Consider the following 27,685-nt stretch of genomic DNA (forward strand, 5'->3'; position numbering starts at 1 on the left):
GAACCATCCCTGCCAATACCTTGTTCTCAGACTTCCAGCCTCCAGAATTATGAGGCATAGATTTCTGGGGTTTAAATCACCTACTTTGTGATATTTGTTACAGCGGCCCTAGGAAAGCCCTCCACGATCCTTCCCCCTGGAGCAGCTCCTGCCATTGCAGTGCCTCAGGGAGCCCGTGCTCTCTCTCACCCTCTGGAGAATCCTGGGTCACTGTCTGCCTCCACACTGGAGGAAAGCAGGAAAGGAGCAGGCAGCAGGCCACTCTGCTCCCTTTCCACCCATGGAATCGTGCATGTGGCGCGCCCCACACGTATCTGCTGACTGCCTGGGAAACACGCAAATAAGCCCTGGCAGGCAGGAGACTGGATTGAGGGATGAGGACAAAAGGCAGAGTGGTCCAAGACTGAACACGCACAGAGGGCATGTGCTGTGAGCCAGTGTTCTTCCAAACACTTCACCACGAGTAACTCATGGTGGCTCTCGGCTGCCCAGTGAGGTAGGTACCGTCGTCACTCCTACTTCAGAAATGATGAAGTGGGGCCCAGAAGTGGGGCCCAGAGAAGTTACTGCCCGAAGCTCACAGCTAGAAAGAGCTGAGACGTGGACCTTGGCAGTATGCACTAGTCTGTGCTCTCAACCTCTGCGTACAGTGATTCTCAAGAACATATAGGCAAGCAGGTACAGATAATAGGAAAGACAGAACAGAACATACAAGTTTCTGCTCAGCAAGTCCCTCAAGGGTTATTAAGAAAATTGTGGAGTTGAGACCTATTTCAAACCTTTACAGAAAGGAAGAGACTAGGCCCTCCAGTGTTCCCACCCTTGATGATTCCATCCCAGATCACACCCTGAGTTGGAGGAGCTGTAGGTAAAATCCAGTTGGAACTCCCTGTAGTTTCCCTCATCCACATGAATCTTGCACCAAGATCTTGCATTAAGAACATTATAAATCTTAGACTGGTTGGAACCTCTATAACAACTTCCAGCCTCAGTCAGGTCATCCTTAGTGGCTGTCTAGACTAGGATGAAGTGCACAGGCTCTAGCATCCAAGCATTTGGATCCAAAACCCAGCTCTACCATCTGCTAAGTGCATGACTTGGGAAAGTCATTTAAATTCTCTGGCCTTGAGCTGTAAAATGGGGATGAGAACACTCTTTACCTAACCAAATTTTTATAAGGCTGAGTTAAACATATGTAAAGCACTTCAATCAGTACCTTACACATAGTGCTAAGTATGAGTAGCTACTTATTGTGGTTGCTATTTTCATCTTATCAATGCAGATGGGCCTGAATACGCTCAGTGAGCAAGGGACATGTATATTCTTCTTGGAGACTGGGATACATTGCTTCCCAGGATCTTACTACCCAGTCTTATTCCAATAATTTTACAATAATTTAGGCACACTAATTATCCTAAGGCAAGTAAACACATATATGCAATATTCATATATTACATACATATATATGCACCCTGTAACTGTGTTAACTTTTCTCTTTAAATTTCAGAGGCTTCTTTTTCAGCATAAGAGTGTCAGAAATACACCTTTTTCTGAATACAACTCAAGTGTGCTAAAACTTATAATTTCTCCTCTAGAAGTCTACCCTAAGAAAATCATCTAAAATGCAGACAAAAGCAAAGCTTTATGTATCTAGATATTCATGGCAACATTTTTAAATAGTGAAGAACTATAAGACAATCTAAATCTCTAGAAATAGAGAAATGAATATAGTTAAGTAAATTACAAAAAAGCAATATAATACACTATTATGTAAACATTAAAATTATGTTTGCAAACCATTTTGAATAACATAGAAAAATGCTTAGTCAAATGTTATATGAAAATAAGAAACAAACCTGTTTATACAAGAAAATCACAATTATATAAAATTGTACAGGTTAAAAATGGCCAAGTATATATGCTAAAACTTAACAATGGTTGTAAACAGGATTGTATATAGTATTTTTATAGTACTCTTCATTTTTAAGTTTTGAAAAATATTTTATTAGTGAAATTATTGCATGAAAATTTAAATAGGTAAAAACTATTTTTTAAAAAATAGAAGCTTAGGAGGCTTATTGTTTCTTCCTTGTTGGCCACACAAAATCTTGTATAACAATTCTATACTCAAGTCCTAGAGAATTCAGGCAGATGTTTTAAAAGAGAATGCCAATATAAGGCACCAGAGTAAATCAGAATTTGGTCCAATTCCAAATTCTTTGCAGTTTGCATTGTTACTATCTGGTCTTCCATATCCCCAACAGTAAGTTATGAAATGGAATAATAATCTTAGGCAGTCAATCACTTCCTTTGTCCTCTGCCCCATGCTTCCAGAATGCAAAAGTTTGAACTTTGTCTGAGTACAGGAAGCCAGTAAGGCATGCCTACCTCCTGATGGCCCTTCATCAGGTTGAACTTGATAAGCCAGTCATTGGATTCTAACTTCAATTGTATAGAACTTATGTTTATATAGCTTAAAGCCAGTCAGACACTCAGGGGGATGAAGAGAAAGTTTCTGGTTTCCTTCAGGCAAAGGGATTTTAAATTTCAGTTTTATGCCTTCCTCATTCCTGATCCATAAATACCATTAGATCATTGGGCATTCTATAAAGGTAAGCAAATAAATAAGCACAGAAGCAAATGTGTGTATGGATGGATGGATGGAGGTAAAAGCAATAAGAATGTCACAGCAGTCTCAGAATAGACCATCTTTGCCTATAGCTTTTTTCCCACACTAAATTATATTTTCTAAACATATCTTTCTAACCCCATTTGGGGTTATATTTCTATAACCCCAAATTTTGTTAATGTTCATACTACTCAAAATGATCTACAGATATGATGCAGTCCCTATCAAACCCCCAAAGGCATTTTACATAGAAATAGAAAAAAATTCTAAAGTTCATACAAAACCATAAAAGACCCTGAAAAGCCAATGAAAGGCCAATGAAATTTTGAACAAAAAGAACAAAGTTGGAAGAATCACACTTTCTGATTTCTAAATATATTACAAAGCTACAGTATTCAAAACAATAGGTACTGGCAAAAAAACAGGCATGTATTAACCCTAAATACTCATTGGAAAGACTGATGCTGAAGCTAAAGCTCCAATACTTTGGCCACCTGATGCGAAGAGCCAAATCATTGGAAAAGACCCTGATGCTGGGAAAGAGTGAAGGCAGAAGGATAAGAGGGTGACAAGATGAAATGGTTGGATGGCATCACTGATTCAGTGGACATGAATTTGGGCCAATTCCAGGAGATGGTGAAGGGCAGGGGCACCTGGCATGCTGCAGTCCACAGGGCTGCAAAAAGTCAGACACAACTTGGCGACTGAACACAAGACCAGTGGAATTAGAATAGAGAGTCCAGAAATAAACCCACACAAACACAGTCAACTGACCTTTAACAAAGGTGCCAAAAACACACAATGAGGAAATGACAGTCTCTCCAACAAATAGTGTTGCAAAAACTAGATATCACATGCAGAAGAACACACACACACACACAAAGACTCAAAATGGATTAAAGACCTATATGTAAGACCACTATAAACTCCTAGAAGAAAAAAGGGGAAAAACTTCTTGAGGTTGGCCTTGGCAATGATTTCTTGCATATGGCACCAAAGCATAAGCAACAAAAGCAAAAACAGATAAGCAGGATTACATCAAATCAAAAACCTTCTTCACCGCAAAACAATCAACAAAATGAAAAGGCAACCTACAGAATGGTAGAAAGTACTTTAAAAACATATATCAGAATGATAAAGCCTTAATATTCAAAAGATAAGGAACTTCTACAATTCAAGAGCAAAAAAAATTTTTTAATGGGCAAAGGAATTGAATAGATATTTCCCCAAAGAGGATATACAACATTATACATGGAAATATGCTCAACATCACAAATTATCAGGGAAATATGAATCAAAATGAAATAGCACCTCACACTGTTAGGATGGCTGTTACCAAAAGACAAGAGAAAACAAATGCTTGTGAGAATGTAGAGAAAAGGGAACACTCAAATTGTTGGTTGGAATGTAAACTGCTAGGGCCACTTTGGAGAAGAGCAACAAGGTTCCTCGAAAAATTAAAAATGGAACTACCATATACTCAACAATACCACTTCTGGGTATATATCCAAAGGAATTGAAAGGATCAGAGAGGTATCTGTACTCGCAAGTTCATTGTAGCATTATTCACAACCATGAAGATGTGGATGCAACCTAATTGTCCATCAACAAAAGAATGGGTTTTAAAAATGTGAAACTTTATACCCTTTATACAATGAAATATTATCCAGCCTTAAAGTGAATGAGACTGAAGGATGTCATGCTATATGACATAAGCTAGACACAGAAGGATAAATACTACATAGTATTAATACAACTTACATGAGGAATCTAAATAGTGAAACTCATAGAAGCAGAGAGTATATTGGTGACTGTCAAGGGTTATTGGTGGAGATGGGAAATGGGGAGGTATTAAAGGGTTTAAAGTTTCAATTTTACAAGATGATTATGTCAAAGAAATCTACTCTACAGCACAGAGCTATAGCTAACAATACTATACTGTATACTTAAATTTTTGCTAAAAGGGTAGTTCAGTTCAGTCACTCAGTTGTGTCTGACTCTTTGTGACCCCAGAAACTGCAGCACACCAGGCCTCCCTGTCCATCACCAATTCCCGGAGTTCACCCAAACCCATGTCCATTGAGTCAGTGATGCCATACAACCATCTTATTCTCTGTCATCCCCTTCTCCTCCTGCCCTCAATCATTCCCAGCATCAGGGTCTTTTCAAATGACTCAGTTCTTCATATCAGGTGGCCAAAGTATTGGGAGTTTCAACTTCAGCATCAGTCCTTCCGATGAATATTCAGGACTGATTTCCTTTAGGATGGACTGGTTGGATCTCCTTGCAGTACAAGGGACTCTCAAGAGTCTTCTCCAACACCACAGTTCAAAAGCATCCATTCTTCGGCACTCAGCTTTCTTCACAGTCCAACTCTCACATCCATACATGACCACTGGAAAAACCATAGCTTTGACTAAATGGACCTTTGTGGACAAAGTAATGTCTCTGCTTTTTAATATGCTATCTAGGTTGGTCATAACTTTCCTTCCTAGGAGTGTCATTTAATTTCATGGCTGCAATCACCATCTGCAGTGATTTTGGAGCCCAGAAAAATAAAGTCAGCCACCGTTTCCACTGTTTCCCCATCTATTTGCCATGAAGTGATGGGACTGGATGCCATGATCTTTGTTTTCTGAATGTTGAGTTTTAAGCCAACTTTTTCACTTTCCTCTTTCACTTTCATCAAGAGGCTCTTTAGTTCTTCTTCACTTTCTGCCATAAGGGTGGTGTCATCTGCATACTTGAAGTTATTGATATTTCTCCCAGCAATCTTGATTCCAGCTTGTGCTTCCTCCAGCCCAGTGTTTCTCATGATGCACTCTGCATATAACTTAAATAAGCAGGGTGACAATATACAGCCTTGACATACTCCTTTTCCTATTTGGAACCAGTCTGTTGTTCCACATCCAATTCTAACTGTTGCTTCCTGACCTGCATACAGGTTTCTCAAGAGGCAGGTCAGGTAGTCTGGTATTCCCATCTCTTTCAGAAGTTTCCACAGTTTATTATGATCCACACAGTCAAAGGCTTTGGCATAGTCAATAAAGCAGAAATAGATGTTTCTCTGGAACTCTCTTGCTTTTTCTGTGATCCAGCGGATGTTGGCAATTTGGTCTCTGGTTCCTCTGCCTTTTTTAAAACCAGCTTGAACATCTGGAAGTTCACGGTTCACGTATTGCTGAAGCCTGGCTTGGAGAATTTTAAGCATCACTTTACTAGTTTGTGAGATGAGTGCAATTGTGCGGTAATTTGAGCATTCTTTGGCATTGCCTTTCTTTGGGATTAGAATGAAAACTGACCTTTTCCAGTCCTGTGGCCACTGCTGAGTTTTCCAAATTTGCTGGCATATTAAGGGCAGCACTTGCACAGCATCATCTTTCAGGATTTGAAATAGCTCAACTGGAATTCCATCACCTCCACTAGCTTTGTTTGTAGTGATGCTTCCTAAAGCCCATTTGACTTCACACTCTAGGATATCTGGCTCTAGTTGAGTGATCACACCATCATGATTATCTTGGTCATGAAGATCTTTTTTGTACAGTTCTTCTGTGTATTCTTGCCACCTCTTCTTAATATCTTCTGCTTCTGTTAGGTCCCTACCATTTCTGTCCTTTATTGAGCCTATCTTTGCATGAAATGTTCCCTTGGTATCTCTAATTTTCTTGTAGAGATCTCTAGTCTTTCCCATTCTATTGTTTTCTTCTATTTATTTGCATTGATCACTGAGGAAGGCATAGGGTATATCTTATGTTAAATGTTGTTGTCACAGAAAATAAAAATAAAGAGGGCAGTATAGGAAAATTTCAGAGGTCATCTATATGTTTATGGCATAGATTATGGAGATGGCTTTGTGGATATATACTTATTTCCAAACTCATCAAGTTGTACACATTAAATATGTCTATTTTCAATCATATTTCCTCATGTGTTTAAAAAAAAAAAAGGCAAAAGACAGATATTTCACCAAAGAGAATATACAGATGGGGAAAAAAGCACATGAAAACTTGTACAACATCGTTAGCTATCAGGGAAATGCAAATTAAAACTATAAAAAGCTATTATTGCCCATCTATTCGGAGAAGGAAATGGGAACCCACTCCAGTATTCTTGCCTGGAGAATCCTGTGAGGAGAGGAGCCTGGTGGGCTGCTGTGCATAGGGTCGTACAGAGTCAGACATGACTGAAGTGACTTAGCATGCATGCGTGCACTGGAGAAGGAAATGGCAACCCTCTCCAGTATTCTTGCCTGAGAATCCCAGGGATGGAGAAGCCTGGTGGGCTGCCATCTATGGGGTCACACAGAGTCGGACACAACTGAAGCAACTTAGCAGCAGCAGACCATCTACCGGAATGGCTAAAACCAGTTGTCATGGTGCCTGGAAATGTACAGATCCATGATATCCTATGGTCCCTGGAGATGCCTAGGATTTTGCTGTTCCTGTGGTTTTGTTGTTATTTCTTCCTCCAAATGTTGAGCTATACCAGTATGCTTCCTATAAATCCTATACGTGGCCCAAAGCCAGTGATGATTTCTACTGCAAAGTTGCCTGAAAACCATCCCCCATTTGCTGCACTTTTTGATCCTCAGAAAGCCTAGACTTGTAGCTGCCAACTCACCCTTAGAGATTTATCTCAATGCAACTCCATGGAGAGCAGCACCTTATAACCATTCTCCTATAGCACCAGTCTCTGAAACGAGTGCCCAATTAAGAAGCCTGATGCTGACAGAATGTGAGCTAACTAGTAAGTGCCAAGGCTCATTCCCATTACTAACCTTTATGGTTGTCATCTATGAAGATGAGGGCACAACTATGTATTTTTGCATGAATGATTGCGTTTGTCATTCTGAGCCAGCCAGAAGGAAAAATGGGTAAGACGGCAAGAGGGCTGGGGAGAAGATTCTGAAAAATAAGTCTTCATAAGCATTTAAGAAATAAAAATAGCTATGGAGTCTCTTAGGTCAGTGGTCATATCAAAATCAAGTGGTGAGCTCTTTAAAACCATAAGTTCTTAGATCTTGATCCCAGAAATTGATTCAGTAGGTTTGGAATAAGGCCCAGGAAACTGGACATTCTTATATTTCCCTGGTGATTCTCATGAACAACCAGAAATGAAAATCACTGAGACAAGTGTCCAAGGAAGCCCATTTCTGGTCCCCAAAGTAGTCCCTTGGTCATAGCTCTCTTATGAAATGTGAATGGTTGCTGAGCTGGAAGGGCCAGGAAAGAGTGATTATTAATGAAAGAGCAAGATCATGAGGCTGCTGAGAACTGGGAGACCTAGATCTGGGTACCAGATTTGCAATCACTGACCACCAACCTACTCAAGAAATTGAGTTAATCCATCTGTAAAATTACACAGGCCTCCCATTCCTCCTAGAAACATGAGACATGCTATGTATTCATGTGGGCAATGACTACAAATATTATACCAATTTAAGATATTAGAGCCATTGAAAAGGAGATCTTTTAAAAGATAACTATGTATTGCCTTATTTTTTTTAATTTGTCTTTAGTTGGAGGATAATTGCTTTACAATATTGTATTGCTTTCTGCCATACATCACCATGAATTAGTCATAGATATATGTATGTCCCCTCCCTCTTGAAACTCTCTTCCACTTCCCACCCCATCTCACCCCTAGGTTATCACAGAGCACCACATTTGAGCTCCCTGCATCATACAGTAAATTTCCACTGGTTATCTAATTTTGCATACAGTAATGTATATGTTTCAATGCTACTCTCTCAATTCATTCTACCCTCTACTTCCCCTCCTTGCCCACAAGTCTGTTCTCTGTTTATGTCCCCACTGCTGCCCTGCAGATAGTTTCATCAGCACCATCTTTCTAGATTCCATATAAATGTATTAATATAAGATATTTGTCTTTCTCCTTCTGACTTCAAATTTTAGCTTTAATTTTGGCACAAACCATTTGGAAGCAAAAGTAAGCAGTGAAATGTTTCCCTTATAAGTTCAGCGATTTCTGAAAAGAAAGCTCACAGACACATAACATAAAGAAGAGGTCTTTTTAACCAGTTTATGGCTCCCCAAATAAAGTCTAGGATAGTGGTCTTCATGGGAGAAGTTGCCAGAAGCCTCCTAATGACATTTACAGTCCATGTCCAATAAAGTAATTGGCTTCCAAAGGATGAGAAAGTAACTATGAAAGCTTGACGACCTAATCTTTATAGTCATTATATATCAATATATAAGCAGGAATGGAGTATATAAAAATTCACTCTCCTATAAACTTGAAAATAGATAGGCTTTGTGTGAATTGAAATTTTTCCCTTTATTGGCGGGGCGGGGGGGGGGGGGCTTCAAATCACATCCCAAGGGCCCACCCATCATAGCTTTACACATGTGGACATCTGGCAGGAAAAAAATTAAGGTACTACCTGAGAGAGTTGGAGAAAAAAATCCATTTATAAATGTTATTTTAGAAGGAACTGTCTGATCCTGTTTACTTATTAACTTCATTAGAAGGCTAATGAATCTACTGCTGAGAAAATGAGAGGGAGCTCAGGGTGAGGAGAGGGACGGGCAGAATTTCACACCCCTTCTCCCAATGGTGAGGTTATTTATGATTGTGATAAAACAGCACCACATTTGGAAGGAAGGGAAAACAACGGAAAACAACGATCAACAGGCACAATCCGTACGAAAGGATTGCGTTCTCTCAGCCACTGGACAAAAATCAAGATTTACACATGTCAAGATGCAAGAAAAAAGACTAGGCCGTAAAAAGAAACCTTTTTCCCATAATAAATAGGAAAATATTAAATCAGTAAACCAGATCTGTTTCTCCAGTGTTCACACTGCCCTATTCTCCAGCAAAGTTAAGATGTCTAAGGTTTCAATATTCAGGGCAAACTCTTTTTTCATGTTTTTTGGGGGAGCAAAGAGTTTATAGCTTGGATGATGCTCTTTATGTTTAATGAATTTAAGTACAGTAGTTAGAGCAGGTGTTCTGGCTAACACCTGCCCCCTGGCTACTATCTGTCCATGAACAGCACATTAGTTTTCCTTAAGGGGGATGGCTGTGCTCACAATGTTAGCTCATAAAAGGTACCTGCTGCCTGCTGCCAAGTCGCTTCAGTCGTGTCCAACTCTGCAGTCCAACCCCATGGACTGCAGCCTACTAGGCTTCTCCGTCCATGAGATTCTCCAGGCAAGAACACTGGAGTGGGTTGCCATTTCCTTCTCCAATGCATGAAAGTGGAAAGTGAAAGTGAAGTCACTCAATCGTGTCTGACTCTTAGTGACCCCATGGACTGCAGCCCACCAGGCTCCTCCATCCATGGGATTACAACAGTACTGGAGTGGGGTGCCATTGCCTTCTCCCTAAAAGGTACCTGTTGGCCATCATAAATCCTGTGTGTGTTTCTTGTTTGACTTCCCAGGTTGACAGCATCTGTGGACCTGGAGTGGAAAGGGACTTGAGATCATTTCATCTAATATCTTTATTTATGAGGAAATAGAAGATGGCATGAATTGATTAATTAGCAGATGATTAATTAGCAACTGAGACAGGCCTAGAACCCATGCTTCCTCTGAGCCCAGTGGCTCCCAGTCCTACCTGAAAATCAAAAACAATCATGGGGCTTTTAAAAGTATACATCCTGAGTAACCTCCAGCTTTACCAAACTGGAATCCCTTGGTTAGGGGCCAAGAATCTAGATTTTTAACACAGTCTACAAGTAATTCTGAGGATACACCAAATTTGAGAAACACGGATGACCCCAAAATGCCTTCCATATTAATTACGTAGGAGGTAAGAAAGCTCTTCAAGAGGCTTACCTCCCCTAATAGTTGCAGTAAAAAGAAAATAACCAGCAACGGATGAGTTAACTCAACACTATGTTAAGGGAACTTAAATCAGATTGTGCTTTGCATCCTACACCCCAAATCAGCAGCAATAGTTGATGTAGAAAAACCAATAAATATATTAACCTTCCCCCTTGTGCCAAGCACAGATGAATATCTGAAGGAAAAGACTCCAGAACATTCTCTCAAAAGAAATGTAACATTTCCAGGCACCACATGCTTAGGATTCTAGGTATGTCCTGCACCCCAACCTCCTAAAAAGTATTAGCACAACTGTCTTCTGGAGCTGGTAGAAGCTGCTGGGCTAGGAGGATATGGGCCTACGAACAAACAATAATTATTACATAAAGTACTAACTAAATAGTACGTATTTTTGCATTCCATGCATTATCTCACTGAATCCTCACAAAGCTTCCATGAGATCTGTCTTACTGTCATCTTACTATATAGATAAGTAGACCTAGACATAGAGAAATGAAGACATTGCTTAAGGTGGTACAGTTAGCAAGCAGTAGATCTCAAATTTATACCCAGGCAATTTGAAATCAGAACCTTTAACCACTACACATGCACTATCCCATCTGTGACCAGGGGTTTCTGAGAACTATGGGAACTACTAGTTCTCATATGAAGCAGTCTTTCCTCTTAAAATTTCGTATCCTAATGGAGAAATTTAGTTTCATTGAAAGTGAAGAAGAACTAAAGAACCTCTTGATGAAAGTGAAAGAGGAGAGTGAAAAAGTTGGCTTAAAGCTCAACATTCAGAAAACTAAGATCATGGCATCCAGTCCCATCACTTCATGGCAAACAGATGGGGAAACAGTGGAAACAGTGGCTGACTTTATTTTTATGGGCTCCAAAATCACTGTAGATGGTGATTGCAGACATGAAATTAAAACACACTTACTCCTTGGAAGTTATGACCAACCTAGACAGCATATTAAAAAAGCAGAGACATTACTTTGTCCACAAAGGTCCATCTAGTCAAGGCTATGGTTTTTCCTGTGGTCATGTATGGATGTGAGAGTTGGACTGTGAAGAAGGCTGAGCACCGAAGAATTGATGCTTTTGAACTGTCGTGTCAGAGAAGACTCTTGAGAGTCCCTTAGATTGCAAGGAGATCCAACCAGTCCATCCTAAAGGAGATCAGTCCTGGGTGTTCATTGGAAGGACTGATGTTGAAGCTGAAACTCCAATATTTTGGCCACCTGATGCAAAGAACTGACTAATTTGAAAAGACTCTGATGCTTGGAAAGATTGAGGGCAGGAGAAGAAGGGGACAACAGAGGATGACATGGTTGGATGGCATCACCGACTCAATGGACATGGGTTTGGGAGGACTCCAGGAGTTGGTGATGGACAGAGAGGCCTGGCGTGCTGCGGTTCATGAAGTCGCAAAGAGTGAGACACTGCTGAGCGACTGAACTGAACCGAACTGAATGGAGAAATAAGACGTTTTATATTAAACAGCAAAACAAAATATATGAACCGCATTGATCATCCCTCTAATTCATTCCTAGAACTGCTTTACATCCTCATAGAGTGAGGTGTGATAATAATAAAAATATAAGTACTTCTACAGTAGGGCCACTCATCACAGAATACATTGTGTTTTGCATGTACCTATATATACTTGTATATGCCTGACGCTGTTCCCTGTATGCATTAATCTTATCTTTCAACCAAACTAAATATTCCTTGAAGATAGCAATCATGACATACTTATTCTGCATCCCCCAGCAATGAGCACAGGGATGCTTACATAATGAATGCTCAATTAATATCTGTTCAGTTGAATGCTCTGTGACCAATACAGGAGTTTTCACCAGATTCATTACCACTGAAAACAAACAGAAAAAGACCCCAGTTCTAGAGGGAGGATTTCACAGCCTATATCCACCCAGTCTTCAGGACCTCACATATGAAGAGCCTAGCGAATAGGATGGAAAGCTTTTAATTAACAGCCTAGCCAAAAAAAAGTCATTCCACTCTGCAGTTTTGTTTCCATTAATTCACTCAGATTCAGCAGGAATTCCACTAAGGAATTGGGATGAACAGCTGTAGAGGGAGGGAAGTACATAAATAAATCATGAGTGTCATTAAAATTTGTAAACTAATAACTTCTGGGAAGTCTTGGCAATTATTATCAGGGTTTTCTTGGCAAACAAAAAAATTAATAAATTCAAAGGTCTCCACTTTCTATTAAAAAAAACAGCATCCCCCAGAAAGGTCAGTGACAGAACAATTAGAGGAGAAAATAAATGGTCCAGACAACAGCTTGCAAAGCAGATGAAAAGTCACAGGATTCCCCAGTGGCAGGGGGATAAGACAACTCAATACAAGGAGAGCAACAGGACAAGGCAAGGCTGGGGCTGGGATTGGTTTGGGGCAATTGGAACGTCAGTTCAATTCTTTCAGCTTTTACTTAGTGTAGCCCAAGTGCTGACATTGTAGATCCAGAAACAGAAAGGGCACTGGTCCCTGTTCTGGGCTTCCAGGCTGGGAACACAATGTAAGGATGAGACATTAGTGGGAAGCAGAGGAGAGGCACCCGGCCCAGGGAGGAAGGAGAGGGAAGGTATCCAGGAAGGTGTAGGAAGGTGTCCAGGAGGATGTGCCCAGGAAGTGGGCGCATAAACACCCTAACCAGGGGCCCCTTCATCTGAAGTCCCCTTGTTGTGTGGGCCCTGAGACCAAACACATAGGAGGAAGGGCTGAGAATACTTGTTGCTTTTCCAAGAGCATATTGATTCTCACACTGCCGGGCTGGGGGTGGATGAAATGGAGCGAGAAGGGAAGAGGAAACTGAGGGGAAGTAGCAAACCGGAGGACCATCCACTGCAAAGGATTTCTGGTTCCTCTTATGCCCAGAAAACTTCAAATTTGTTTAGCTCTGTGAGGACCCCTAATCCAATAGGAATTCAAGATGAAAGCTCGTGTGGGGACCTCACACCCAATCAGAAGCTGGCCACTCACAGACCTTTGCCAGAGACTAGTGCTTGGGACGGACCGACGGAAGCTGGGGGATTGCATGCTAGCTCATCTACCTCCATAAAATGGGACCTTAAAAACAAATTTTTGGAGGAGAGGGCAATGTGTTTATCAATCCAAGTGTTAATGTTTAGGACATGGAGAACTGAGTCCAAGAAGCAATTTGCCAGTCCGAAACATAAATCCCTACCATGACTTATATTCAAAACTAAAGACTCAAAACCTCAAGCAGTGGCTTAATCAGTCTGTTCACAGGGACCACTTTCAAAGAAAAGTGGCCCCTTGCTCCCAAATCAAGGACCAGGAATGCCACCAAGCTCAGCAGAGGGGCATGAAGAAGACACCAAAGCATGTGCTACATGCCACTGTCATAGGAATAAGTGAGAATATGACCAGTCTCTGAATGTATGATGCCTGCACACCATGCAACAATGGTCTATTCTCAGTTGACAATGGAGGAGATGTGAAGACTCTCCGAACAGACCCACAAACTTGAGAGAACAACCTTGTGGTTGCCAAGGGGTAGAAAAAGGAGGGAGGAGGGTGATGGAGTGGGATTTCAGGTTAGCAGATGTAAATTATTATACATAGAATAAACAAGTCATATGTATAGCACGGGGAATTATATTCAATATCCTTTGACAAACCATAATGAAAAAGAGTGTGAAAAAGGAGATATATATACACATATACACATAAAACCAAGTCACTTTGTTACACATTAGAAATTAACCCGACATTATAAATCAACTATACTTCAATTAAAAAAAAGAAAGAAAAAAGAAGAGGGCTGTCTATCCAGTTCCAGGGTTTCCATTTAGGGGATGTGTGTGTTCATGGAAGGAGATCAGGAGCCAGGGAACCCTCTTTATTTTTAATTGGAGGCTAATTAAAATATTGTGGTGGTTTTTGCCTTGCATTCACATGAATCAGCCATGGGTGTACATGTGTCCCCCATCCTGACCCTCCCTCCTACCTCCCTCCCCATCCCATTCCTCAGGTTCATCACAGTGCACCAGCCCTGAGCACCCTGTCTCATGCATCGAACCTGGTCTGGAGGTTTATTTCACGTATGATAATACACACCTTTCAATGCTATTCTCTCAAATCATCCCATCCTTGCCTTCTCCCACAAAGTCCAAAAGACTGTCTATACATCTGTGTCTCTTTTGCTGTCTCACATATAGGGTCATCGTTAACATCTTTCTAAATTCCATATATATGTGTTAATATACTGTATTGGTGTTTTTCTTCCTGACTTACTTCACTCTGCGTAATAGAGGAGCCAGGCAACACTTTTAGACTTCTTATCCAAGAAACTCAGCCAAAGTGTCTTCCTCTCCCTGAACTCACGTCCTTATCTTTGAAATGAAAAGATGCCGGGGCTCAAGGAGAATGTTTGCTATGATCCTTTCTCACCCCAAGTCTCTTCGACTCTAGGGTCAATAGCCATGATTATTTCAGAATTACCAAGAATCACAGTTCAAAGACCTAGGAGTTCTGGTGACGACTTTTCCATTTCTGTGGACAGATTTCCACAGCCCTCGTTTCATTTTAGACGACCAGAGTTTTAATATGGATCAGGTTAGCCCTTGACATTGCCCATATTCCAACTAGCATAACATTATAAAATAATTTCCTTCCAGAACAGGTGGAATTTTTTACATTTTGTCCTTTGATGAAACAGACATGCATTTCTATGGTGAAAAAAGTTTCCTGCTCCCCACCCCCACCTCACCCAATGAACTGATAATATTTGAAAGAGAGATTACTAGACCTCTACTGGGCACTATGGTATCCAACAGCCATATTTAACTATTAAACAAACTGTGGCTGCATTTTGTATGTAAACTTGAGATATGCCCTTAAGTGTGAGATACACATTCAGTTTCAAAGACTTACTACAAAAATCTAATGCAAAATTGCCCATTAATAATTTTATTGATTGTCTATTGAAATGATAGTTCTATATAACTAGGTTAAAGAAAATTTATTAATAAAATTAATCTCCACTGTTTCTTTTCACATTATTGACTGCTGGGAAATTATGTGGCTCCTATATATTTCTAATCAGACAGTGCTGGATTAGAGAACATCCATCTCAATTACAGAAGGAATATTTCTAGAAGTTGAAATCCCAGTCCAACCACTCGAGGGCAATTTTCCCACTCTGAGAACTTCTCCCTCTTCCACTTTCCATATCATCCCAATCTTCTACTCATTAAAAATTATCTTATTCTGGAAGATTCCATGAGTCCACTCTTGCCCAGCATCAGGGCCAGCACACAGGGTGGACTAAGCACAGGCTCAGGGTTCAGTAGGATTCCCCCCACTTCTTAGTTTCACAATCTGGGGCATATTGTTTAACCTCTGCAATGCTCAATGTTCCCATCTGTAAATTGAGCCCAGTGATACCCGACTCTCAACTTTCTCACAAAAGATAGAACAAGACAGCTTAGGTATAGGAACTCATAGACAGAAGCAGCTCAAGTTGCAGATCATACGATGACAACTAACTCTCTCCGAGCACCTCCCATGCATAGGTGCTGCAGGGCAGGTATTTTTCAAGGCAGTTGACATAGTTCATTTCAATGAAATTTCAAAACAACTTTATGTGGTAGGTGTGGATATAACCTTCCTGGTACAGATAAGAAAACAGAGGCACAGCGAGGTGAAGGAACGTGTTCAAGATGACTCAGTGGCTCAGGGGAGGAATGTGGACTTGTAACCAGGCCATCAGTCCCAGAGCTTCACTTTTAATTACCTTGATGAGGAGGAAGCTGATTAGATCTGAGCCTCCTGATCTGGACTCATTGCTCCTCCTTGGGTCTGGCCTCTATAAAGTCTGATAGAGTCGATCTCTAGTATCACTCCTGACATATGGACAACCTCCAGGCTTGACACACTATGGACTGAAAACACCCTAAAAACAAATCCCTGGGTCTTTTTAAAAAGTCACTCCCCAGCCTCATTAATTCTACAGGCTTGACACTCCATATGTAAAATGTCCTTTGACTAAAGGATGCCAACAGATGGTTGTGCTAAATGACCAATTTGTGCACCCATTCTTGTGCTGGTGGAGAGAAAATATTTTGACCACCCCCAGTATAATGGCACCTAGGAGTTCCAGAAAGAGTGTCACCAAGGACACACACTACCGCCATGCTACAGACTGCTTTTAAACAGCCTTTTGTCTATTTAGAAGTAGATGGCTTCTGAATTATTAATTCAGTGAGACAAATAATTATGTCATACTGCAACCTGGCAGGGCGCATCATCTTGTCATGACAGCTGCTGCTCCAGGCACCTCTGCTGTACAGAAAATTGAAGAAGAATCACCAAAGTCAATTTCAACTTAGTTAAGCATGTTGGACCAAATCACAGAAATGAAAAGGTATGTGTTTAATTTAGTTTCTTTTCTGTGCTCACTGTATTAGTAAGGAAGATCATAGTGCTCTAGGCTCTAACTGTAAAATACATCACTAACAGCAGAGAAAAGAGGATAGGGGCACGGATCCTTAGGGATAAGGATAACAATAAGAAGTCAGAAGACACACGGTGAGGGCCCAGGAAGTTGGAAAGTCTCCACAAAGTTTAGGATCAGTCCCTTTTCTCAACTGCCCCCTCTGCAGGGGTTCCTAAGCTGGGCTTTATCTGACCTGTGAACCCTCCGGATAACACAAATACATATTCACATAACGCGTATCCATAGGGAATGCCTATAACATCTACCAGCTTGTTTCAAATCCCTGAAGGGTCACACCATATATACTCTGTTATCTACAGTCTATGCTAAGTAACCCCCATTGGTTTGGCCCCTCCTGTGAACCTGATGAGTCCTCCCACCCTCCTCCCTACCTAATCCAGCACCCAGCTGCTCTCCCTACCTCCTTCCTTGTCCCCTTATCTCCTACAGCCTTGCCTTGCCTGGCCTTTGCCCTGTGCGAGGGACATTTTTCCACCTTCCATTTGCCAAACTGTAGCTCACCCATCACTCCAACAGCCATTCAGAGAATCTTTCTTACAAAATAACATCTCCAACTAGGTAGAAACTGCTATTCCAATTCCCCCTGCCCAGTCAGCATGAGGAACAACATCATAAATCACTGTTCTCCCCTCCCTATCCCCTTGCCAACACCCCGGAAGGTCTGTGGTAATTCCTAGACAGCACGGAATACAACCCTTTGCATGCACTTACAGTTTCCATCCCATGGATCCCTGCCTTAGTCGATTCTTACAAACAAAACTACACAAATACACAGGGTTACAATAATCATTAATTATTACAATTAACTGAGCACTCTCCACATGTAACTGTCGTAAATGTTTGCACATTTAATATTTAATTTAGTCCTTACAGTCCATCCATGAATTTATTCATCAAGCAAACATTTATTAAGTACCTCCTGTGTGCCAGATACTATTTGAGGTATTGAGGATACAGCACTGAAGCAAAATGGAAAAAAAAAAAATTTCTGTCTTTACAAGCTTAGATGTTAGTGGATGTAGATTGAACATAAATAAATCAATAAGTAAATATTTAACAGCTAGAGGGTGACAGGTTCCAGGGAGGAAAATGCAGCCCAGTAATGAAATGCCAAGTCCTGAGACAAAGGCCTCACTGATGAGGTGAGCAGAGAGGAAGAAGCTCAGACCCAAGAAAAAGCCAAGTGTAAGGGTCCTGAGGAAGATGCTGGCTTGTGCGAAGAACAGCAAGGACAATGTGGCTGGAACAAAAGTGGGATTTGTACTGTCTCCAATTTACATTCAGAGAAACCGAGATTTACGAGAGCGAAGTCGGTTGAATGGCACTGCCCCTATCAAAATATGTCCTAACCCCCAGAACCCACAACGGAATTATCCTTGAAAGAGCATCTCTGCAGATGTAATTAAACTAAGAATCTGAAAATGAGAGCATCCTGGATTATGGGGCTGGCCCCTAAGTCCACTGGCAAGCGTCCTTCTAAGGGAGAGAAGAGGAAAAGACAGAGAAGGCAATAATGGAGCCCAAGGAATGCTGACAGACACCAGAAGCTGAAGGAGGTGAGGAAGGATTCTCTCTAGAGCCTCCAGAGGGAGGGGGCCCCAAAGACACCTTGATTTCAGACTTCTGGCCTTCAGACTGGAAGAGAACACATTTCTGCAGTTTGCAGCCACTCAATCTGTGGTCCTTGATTCCAGCATCCCCAAAAGCTGATCCAGAGAAGTTAGATAAAGTGCCCAAAGCCACAGAGCTCTTTGGGTGGACAAGCTAGATTTTGAATCCTAGCAATGGGACATCAGGGTGCCCTTAGGGCCATTCGGCCATCTGCTGTCCTTGACACACACTAGTGAATATACTGACTCTTATGTCCATGGGGCACACACTCTATCACTTACTGGGCCTCCAGCATTAAGCATCTGGCCTTGGCTCCCTGGCTTTGCCTGGTTCACCCTTAGAACTACCAAACCTTTCCTGAAATTTGATATGGGCTGCCAGGTATAGCTGTCTCTCATTATAAGGACAGGATTCTCTGGCTTATTTCATTAGTTGCACCAAGCAGACAGCACTGGAGTCAGGCTTAAAGGATCACCACAGCATCACTGTGATAGGGCCTGAGGGGATGGCTTCTGAGCCTCTCGTTCCCCAGGAGTCCTGTGTGAGTGGAAAGAGGCACGCTTTCATCTACGAGAGGCAGCCTGGTTACTTATACCTCTGCCAATTTCCACTGAGCACCAAATTAGGTTTTGGACATCCTGTGCAAATGAAGGCAAGCCCCGCCGATATGAGCAATTAACCCCTAAATATTTAATAGATGCTGTGACTGCTCCCCTTCCAGGAGAGAGGCTCTGGCTGGTCCTCTGCAAACAGGTCAGATAAAGAAGCAGCCAGGTTCACAGATACTCATGCCCCAGAGCCCTCTGCTCCAAGACTCCAGAGACCCTCAGGACAGGCGCTGAGATGAAAGACACCACCAAGTGAATGGCCTTTTGTGACCGTGTTCTCTCCAGTGTTTACAAATGACAGAGTAAACAGGATAGACACACAGCCCTCTTGAAGCCCACGGATGCAATAAGCAGAGCATGAAGTGCCGACTCAGAGAGGCTGATGAAACTCACTGGGGCCCTGTGTGACTGCCCGCAGCATGGCTGGAATAGTGAACTTGCATGTGAGGAGATGTATGCAAGAGTGAGTGTGTGGTGTCTCCTGTCCAGAGAAACTGTCAGTTCGTGGCTTCCTTAAAGCCCTCTCTGGCTTAACCCACTCACATCCTTCTCCCCATCCCAGCTCCTTGTCAGGGCTGATTTATTCAGCAGGTACAGAGACATAGAGCCTAGGGTTCACAAAAATGCTGTCATTTCTTTTAAAGTCAAAACCAAAGAATGAACATGTTAGGCTGAAAACAAGTTTTAATATACAATATTAATATATTTGTTTTTACTCCAATGTAGTTGTAAAGTATATTTTTAATATTATTTTATGAAAGAAGGAGTCCAGGAAGGCTAGGGACCTCAGAAGTCATCACACAGATCCAATTCTCATGTGTGTCTGTGCCCAGAAGCACAGGCTTCTCAAGAGTCACAGCAAAGGACAATGAGAAACAGTCCTTAGGCTGAGACTCACGCCAAGGCTAGCATCCTTCCTATATCAGGCTCCCTTATCCACAGTCTCCTCTTGCATCAGACATGCTCTGATCTCTCTATCTTTCATTCACATTTGTCGAGCCAAAGGAGACACAGCATGAATGCAGAAGCAACCACAATGCCAAGGAGAATGTGTGATGGGCCCCAAGCAAGATCAGCAGAGTGCTAAGGAATTCACAGATAGAGACCATCATTGCCACCGGGGCATTAAAGTGGGCATCCAGGAAGAGGAGCATCTTCTGCTCCTTTCAAAACATGCTCTCCAGCTGCTCAGTTGGTGCTTCTCACGTGAGCCCAACCAGAGAAGCTAGTGAAGGACCTCTAATCCACTTACCTCCAAAGTGAGCTCTCCGTCACGCTCCCCAGGTTGAAGTCATACAGCTTCGTCAGGATAAGTATAACCTGAGAGAGGGATGTGGAGAAGGGCACAGGAGAGGAATGAGAGGGGGAAAAAAAAGAGGAAGTCAACTTTAGTTTGTGCAACAATATTCACTGCATCTCAAATCACCCAGAGGAGGACTTAGAATTTATCCGTTGAGTTGAGGGGTATTATAGGATCAAGCATGGGGGAAAAATTATTAATTTAATGCTACCTCATAACTGGTAGCATTTATTTTAATCCTGACAGTGCTTTGCACTTGAAATAAAACGTGGCAACAGGGATTAACTGGATATCTACACTTGTTTCCCCACATCTGTCCTCCTTCAAGGTCAGGCACAGGCTGGCTAGCTCTGTTCACTCAGATGGCCACCCAGAGATCAGAGGACGGGCTTGCCTTTGATCTAGAGATGACTCTGACTTACGGACATGGACCTAAAAGGGTAAGAAAGAACTGGGCCTGATTCTGTCTGTCTACAGAGGGGTTCAAAGAGATTTCATGTTCCCACCCCACCGCTAGCACCTCACAACCATAAAATCTTGAACAACAGGCAAGCCCAGCTGCCAACGCTCTCTGATGTCGTCTGTCTTTCTCTGTGTCCCATCCATGGAGAAAGCAGACATTAGACTCCACCGGACTCCAGGACCACTTTCCTGACTCCAGTTAAAAGAAACCCAGAAGAAAGCTGCACATGAAAAACAGCTGGACAGCCCATAATAGGGTCAGCAGTTTTCTGAAATGAACATCCATTGGCCAGACTACTCCCAGTCCCCTTAAACTTTTACAGCTGAGGACTTGGATCTCAGCCATTTCCCTGCTGCCCCCTCATGCACCTGGACAATGGCTAAGGCACAATCCCATATCTACAAGGATGCAAAGTACATGCACCTGAATCTATTTTAGTCAAAACACAGGTGCCTAATATACAGCGCCTGCCTTGCCTGCACACGTGATAATCCAGTTACAGATAATTGTGTTTATCTAAATTTAATGCACAACTCATTTCACTTTTCTCAACTCCTTCCCATTTCACAATTTAACTTCCTTCAGTTCATTTGCACAGCAGCCATTAAACTCTTTCCAAGATAATGGATTTCTGCTACCAAGATAGGACTTTTGCATGCTAGGTATCCATTTAAGATTAAAGAAAAATAATCAGCCATTATATTGAACATTTTTATGGCATTTAACCAACTACAAGACACTCATTTTGAGATTTATTCTCATCCAGCACCCCATGGGGTCGGTCAGCACCGTTTCCATCTCTTTTATGTAAACTAAGAAAAAATTAGAGGCAAGGATATGACCCCATTATGGGTCAGAGAGAGTCCCTGAAAAACCTGACTTGGAACCTTCAACTTCTCTGCAAGGTTATGACTAGAGGGTTCTTTAGGTCTCTTCCCAGATTTTGTCCTGTGATGAGGAGTCGTAGGTTGGAAAGAAACAGCCAAGCCAAGAAGAACATCAAAGACACAACTATTTTAAGAATAGTAGAATCTACCAAACCACCTGACCTATTGGTACCAAAAATGCAAGTTTATGTGGTCAACGCACAATGGGGCCAAACATACTAAAATACCAGAGTTTGGAGCAGAGAAAGGTTTACTGCTGGGCCATGCAAGGAGACAGGTGGCTTATGCCCTAAAAACTCTGAACTCGCTAAAAGCTTTCAGCAAAGCCTAGCTTTTCTGGCAAAGGTGAAGAAAGGGTGTGGTTAGTTGTGGCAAACTTTCTGGTGTTAGATCCTTTGTTCTTGACGTCAGGTCATGGTCAGGTAACGATGTTCCTGTAAATCTCTACCGAATGTTATTCTCTATTCTGACAAGAAACGGCACAGCTTTTGCCCTCTGAGGTCCCAGTCCTGGCTAAGAGGCAGATCTCAGTTAGCGACGCCCTCAGGGCCAGGTCACCAGACCCTGCCCAGCTTTCATTGCTGAGGGAGCCAGGCACCCATAACCCAACTGGTCGTCTAGCTCCTCAGGCAACCCCAACAGCGGGGGCAGGTCCTAGACTGCATCCAATGTGGACAGCTGCTGCCATTAGGTCGCAGAGGTGGAGATGGGGGAGAGGGTTCATGGTCACCTCAAGGCCTGGGATGAGGCCAATGGGTGTCCCCAGCGAGGGCTCTGGAGCCCTGTGGGACACAGCTCCCAGGCTGTTCCCTGGGACCCCCCAGCTTCCCTGCTGACCCCCAACCAGGAGCGCTGGCAGGCACTAACGGAGAAGGCTGGATCCAACTCTTACCTCACTCTCCACCTGACAACCACCATTCCACTGACAGTTGGCTGAATGACCCACTAACAGTCACTCACTGACAACTGGCCACTTGTGGGTGGGGCCCACTGTGGTGCTAACCAATGGCTGAGTAGAACCACCAAGAGTCGCTCATTGACAGTTGCTTGCTTGGGGGAGGGGCAAACTGCGGTGCTGACCAATGGCTAAGCGGGACCTCTAATTGCCACTCTAAGCTCCCACAGGTCTTCTGGTAATTAGATAACTAACCGTTGCCTGGTAATGTGTCTTGAGGTAATGGCAACCAGAAGCAGCCTTGTGCTAAGGGCCGCACATGCCCCCACTCTATTACACTATTAGCACAGCACAAAAGCAAGGAGCATGTATCCTATGCAAAGTATTGCACTCCATGCCTTTCCCGTTTGCTTCCTCATTTGTTAAATTCAGGGGCTAATGGAGACAGGACTTGTCCAAACCTTCTCCAACCAAATGCCTAGCAATGTGCCAATAATTCCTATTTGTTAAATCAATTCAAATGCATACACACCAGATTTCTCTTCATTTTACTGCTTTCATTGACTAAATCATTCTTTCACAGTCACTAGGTAAAAACATGAGTGGCTACGTGTAGACCATCCCAAATTCTGGAGAAACTCAAAACTACGTTCTTCTAGAAACAGGTCAGAGCCCCCTTTAGTGTCTGCCGGAGCAAGTCAGACTACTTTAGTGTCTTCCGATATCAAGCTTTCTGGGGCACCAAGCAATTTCCCAGAGAAGGCAATGGCACCCCACTCCACTACTCTTGCCTGGAAAATCCCATGGATGGAGGAGCCTAGAAGGCTGCAGTCCATGGGGTCGCTGAGGGTCGGACATGACTGAGTGACTTCACTTTCACTTTTCACTTTCATGCATTGGAGAAGGAAATGGCAACCCACTCCAGTGTTCTTGCCTGGAGAGTACCAGGGACAGGGAAGCCTGGTGGGCTGCCGTCTATGGGGTCGCACAGAGTCGGACACGACTGAAGTGACTTAGCATAAGCAATTTCCAAAAAGTGCAAAGCCCATAAGGGGAGAAAAAAGAGATGTTGAGGGTTAGAGTCCTACTACTTAATACAAGGTCTAACAAACAACTGGATCTGAGAACCCTTCTAAGAACCCAGAGCTGTTCTCATTCTATCAGCATTTTTACCCAGTGCTTAGACCACAGTGTCAGACTTTATTTTGGGGGACTCCAAAATCACTGCAGATGGTGACTGCAGCCATGAAATTAAAAGACGCTTACTCCTTGGAAGGAAAGTTATGACCAACCTAGATAGCATATTCAAAAGCAGAGACATTACTTTGCCAACAAAGGTCCGTCTAGTCAAGGCTATGGTTTTTCCAGTGGTCATGTATGGATGTGAGAGTTGGAGTGTGAATAAAGCTGAGCACCAAAGAATTGATGCTTTTGAACTGTGGTGTTGGAGAAGACTCTAGAGAGTTCCCTGGACTGCAAGGAGATCCAACCAGTCCATTCTGAAGGAGATGAGCCCTGGGATTTCTTTGGAAGGAATGATGCTAAAGCTGAAACTCCAGTACTTTGGCCACTTCATGCGAAGAGTTGACTCATTGGAAAAGACTCTGATGCTGGGAGGGATTTGGGGCAGGAGGAGAAGGGGACAACAGAGGATGAGATGACTGGATGGCATCACTGACTCGATGAACGTGAGTCTGAGTGAACTCCAGGAGTTGGTGATGGACAGGGAGGCGTGGCGTGCTGCAATTCATGGGGTCGCAGAGAGTCGGACACGACTGAGCGACTGAACTGAATTGAACTAGACCACTCTCCTTCCCTCCCTCCATCTTCTCAGTCTTTATTATGTTTCTTACATATCTAATTTCTTTTTGGTGTCTGCTTCTCGGAGGATCCAAATAAATACATCCTTCCACAACTCCATGAATTTTACTTCTGCCTTCATAATAGATAGTTTCAATTTTGCTCTTAATACACATACATTTTTGGTTAGAAGCCTTTACTGGATCCTCTGCCTAAGGATGAAATCCAGATTCCTTACCTGGTATGTAAGGCACCCCATAGTCTGACCCACATACTGTCTCCAGGCACTTTTCCATGGATATCAAGAAACTGCCCTCTGCTTTAACAATCCAAGTTCCCAAGGTGCTGCAGGTAAGGAAATCCATTCTCACGTCTCTGCTTTCGTTCTTTCCAGCTGTCCTGTGGTGTCATTGCCTGTGAACAGTCCTTTCATTACTGCCTGAATGTGTCTACCTTTGTTCAAGAAACAGCTCAGGATCCATCTCCCTCAAGTAGCCTGAAGTCCTATTACATTCAAAATTGCATTACATAATTTGCCACAAAGTTAAACACTATCTAGATAGCTTCTGGATGTCACAGGATCTGCCTTCTCAGCTCGATTCTGAACACTGTGAGGCAGGCTTCACGTTTTCTACTCCTATCTCCAAAGAGACAGGCTCAGTACATCAAGGTTCCCAAAGATCATTATTTTTGAGTCAGTGGAAGATAATGGTGTCTTAGCTGTAAAGCATAGTCTTCAGAAGGGGATGGTGTCAATCCAGTCTATTATCCCTGTTTTACAGATGAGGAAACAGACAAAGAGAGACAAAATGACTCAAGTTAAAGTTCCAACAATGTGTGGCCTTGGTCAAGGGCCCAGGGCACTGTTCCTCCCACATTATGAGAAAAGTTGGAGCCTAACTGTCACTGGGGAGCCTGCTAAATGAAGATTCCCTGCAAGTGTGACTTGGTGAGTCTTGGGGAGGACCCAGAAATCTTCCTGTGGCTATTAGAGGACCAAGCTTTGAGAAAGACTCCATCACACCATGATTCCTCTCCCAAGTTTGGGCTGCAGTGACATTTCCTTCCAGTGTGGTGGATTCCTGATCTAGAAAAGCATTCCTGCCTTTAAACTGAGCTGAATTTTACAAAGAAAACAGGTCATAGGAGATGCATGAGGAGGATGCTTCCCAACAAAATCACCCAGGCATTCCTTCAGAGGAAAGGTCCAAACAGAGAATTAGGACCAGAAGCTTCCTTTCCCCTGGAGCCGGCATAGAAGGACAAGAATAAAGTTACCAAGAGATGATAATGTAGCCTTTAGCCCAAGATATCCTGTGCCTAGCAAAGAAAACCAAGACTGAAAGAAAGCCCACCAAACCCTTGCTTCTCTCACCAATCAAAGCCTTCCAAAGGCTCTGAGAAGGGAATTATCAGGGAAGAAAACTGAAAGCAGATGGCAGAAAACCCACTAACAAGCCCCAGGGTACCTGGGAGAGGACTCAGATCAGAAAGAAGTGAGTGTGACCAAAGAATCACCAGTGGATAGATGAAGAAGGATGGAGGAGCTAGCCTGGGGTCCACAGCAAAGCTTGACTTGACTCCTCTCCAGCAGATGTCCCCAGATGAGCGGTGCCAGTCCAATTCAAAGAAGAAAAAGCAGGGACCAAAGATTAACTGAACCATTACTATGTGCTAAATATTACACTGGGTGCTTCTCAATTCTCACAACAAACTGTCGAGACTGAGAAGATATAATATAGTTAGCACTCCATTTTACAGATGAGGAAAGTGAGTCCTAAGAGTTAAGCAGTCTGCTCCCCAATGTGCACAGCTAGCAAGAGACCAAGTCAGCATTCCCACCCAGGACTATGAGACTCTGCCATCCATGCTTGTTCTGCTCTAATACAATGCATCCTCCATTTAGCAAATGTTTATGTGAGCTTTTTGTGTGCAAGGCAATGAGCAGGCAAAGTGAACAGAGAAAAACACATTCCTGCCCTCAAAGAGTTTATCACTCAATCATGAATTCCACAAATATTTACTGAGCTCCTCTCATGTGAATTAGACACCTGCTGAACTCAGGGAATCAGAGAAAGATCCAGAGCTCAAGGCCCACAGATGAAAGTAACTTGTTTTCTTTGCTTTTGGAGAAAGAAATAGGAAACAGAGATGTGTAATGAAATGACAAGACAAATTGTTGAGAGACCCAGGTTTGTCAAATATGCTTTGTCAAGGGAGGGGACATATGTATACCTATGGCTGATTCATGTTGAGGTTTGACAGAAAACAACAAAATTCTATAAAGCAATTATCCTTCAATAAAAAAATAAATTTAAAAAAAATGTCCTTTGTGACCAACAGGCTACAATGCTAGGGGCATTTTAGACAGAGGAGAAATTCAAATAAATTGGAATTATTCATGAGTAAATAGCACCTCTCTCTTAATATAAGCCACACACATACAGACACACACAGAGTAGTAAAGCCACCTAAATAAAAGCTCCTGTGTACAGGCACATATAACCTTAAATTAGCATCAGACACAATCTCCGGAAGAACATTTGCTCATACATCTCTTATAGTTTTTATCAATTTGGATTAATGTGACATCTCCATATGTCTCATCTGTTAGATTGTGACCTCTTTGAGGTCACAAGTCAGGTCTCATTCAATTTTGCATCCCCAATGCCTAGCATACCACCTGACACATGGCAGGTGCTATCCAAGGTCCGGCAAATGAATTATAAATGAATGACAATAAAAGGAGGGATGAGAAGATAAATGTATCTGAGAGGTACAGATAATGTGCTATAAGAGTTGAAAGGAGGAAGCAATTAAATCAGAAAATGTGGTCAGCAAAGTCTTCATGAGGGAAAGATTATATGATTTAATCTAATCTTAGATTAAAGATTATATGAACTCGAAGTATCAAGAATTTGGATATAGAGAAATGAAGCTCACTCCCTTGCTTGTCTGGCCTCTCTATTTCCCCATCCCTCTCTTTCTTTCCTTCATGTTTTAATTGGACAGCAGTAGATAGAAGAAAGCAGGGTGGTAAGGTGCCATTTTAACCCTGCTTAGTGGAAAAGACAGCATGAAGGTAGAGCTGAATGGGCCATTAGAGACAAGAGCAGTCATGTGTTGAGTGCAATGTTAGGGGGGCACCAGCCACTTGGAGACACAGTCAAGCTGCACAAAGG

General features: G+C 42.4%; 1 protein-coding gene across 3 annotated transcripts in view; it reads right to left on the reverse strand.

Annotated features, from left to right (window-relative positions):
• The window catches only part of SORCS3 (sortilin related VPS10 domain containing receptor 3), a 633,894-nt gene that overhangs the window by 418,842 nt on the left and 187,367 nt on the right, over positions 1–27,685 (reverse strand). For all 3 annotated transcript variants that reach the window (XM_027529080.1, XM_027529079.1, XM_027529078.1), the window contains exon 2: positions 20,411–20,478. In XM_027529080.1, coding sequence (XP_027384881.1) covers positions 20,411–20,478 — 68 coding nt within the window. The remainder of the gene's footprint in view (positions 1–20,410; positions 20,479–27,685) is intronic.

This window comes from Bos indicus x Bos taurus, chromosome 26, assembly GCF_003369695.1.
Source record: "Bos indicus x Bos taurus breed Angus x Brahman F1 hybrid chromosome 26, Bos_hybrid_MaternalHap_v2.0, whole genome shotgun sequence".
In the NCBI taxonomy this organism is placed as follows: domain Eukaryota; kingdom Metazoa; phylum Chordata; class Mammalia; order Artiodactyla; family Bovidae; genus Bos; species Bos indicus x Bos taurus.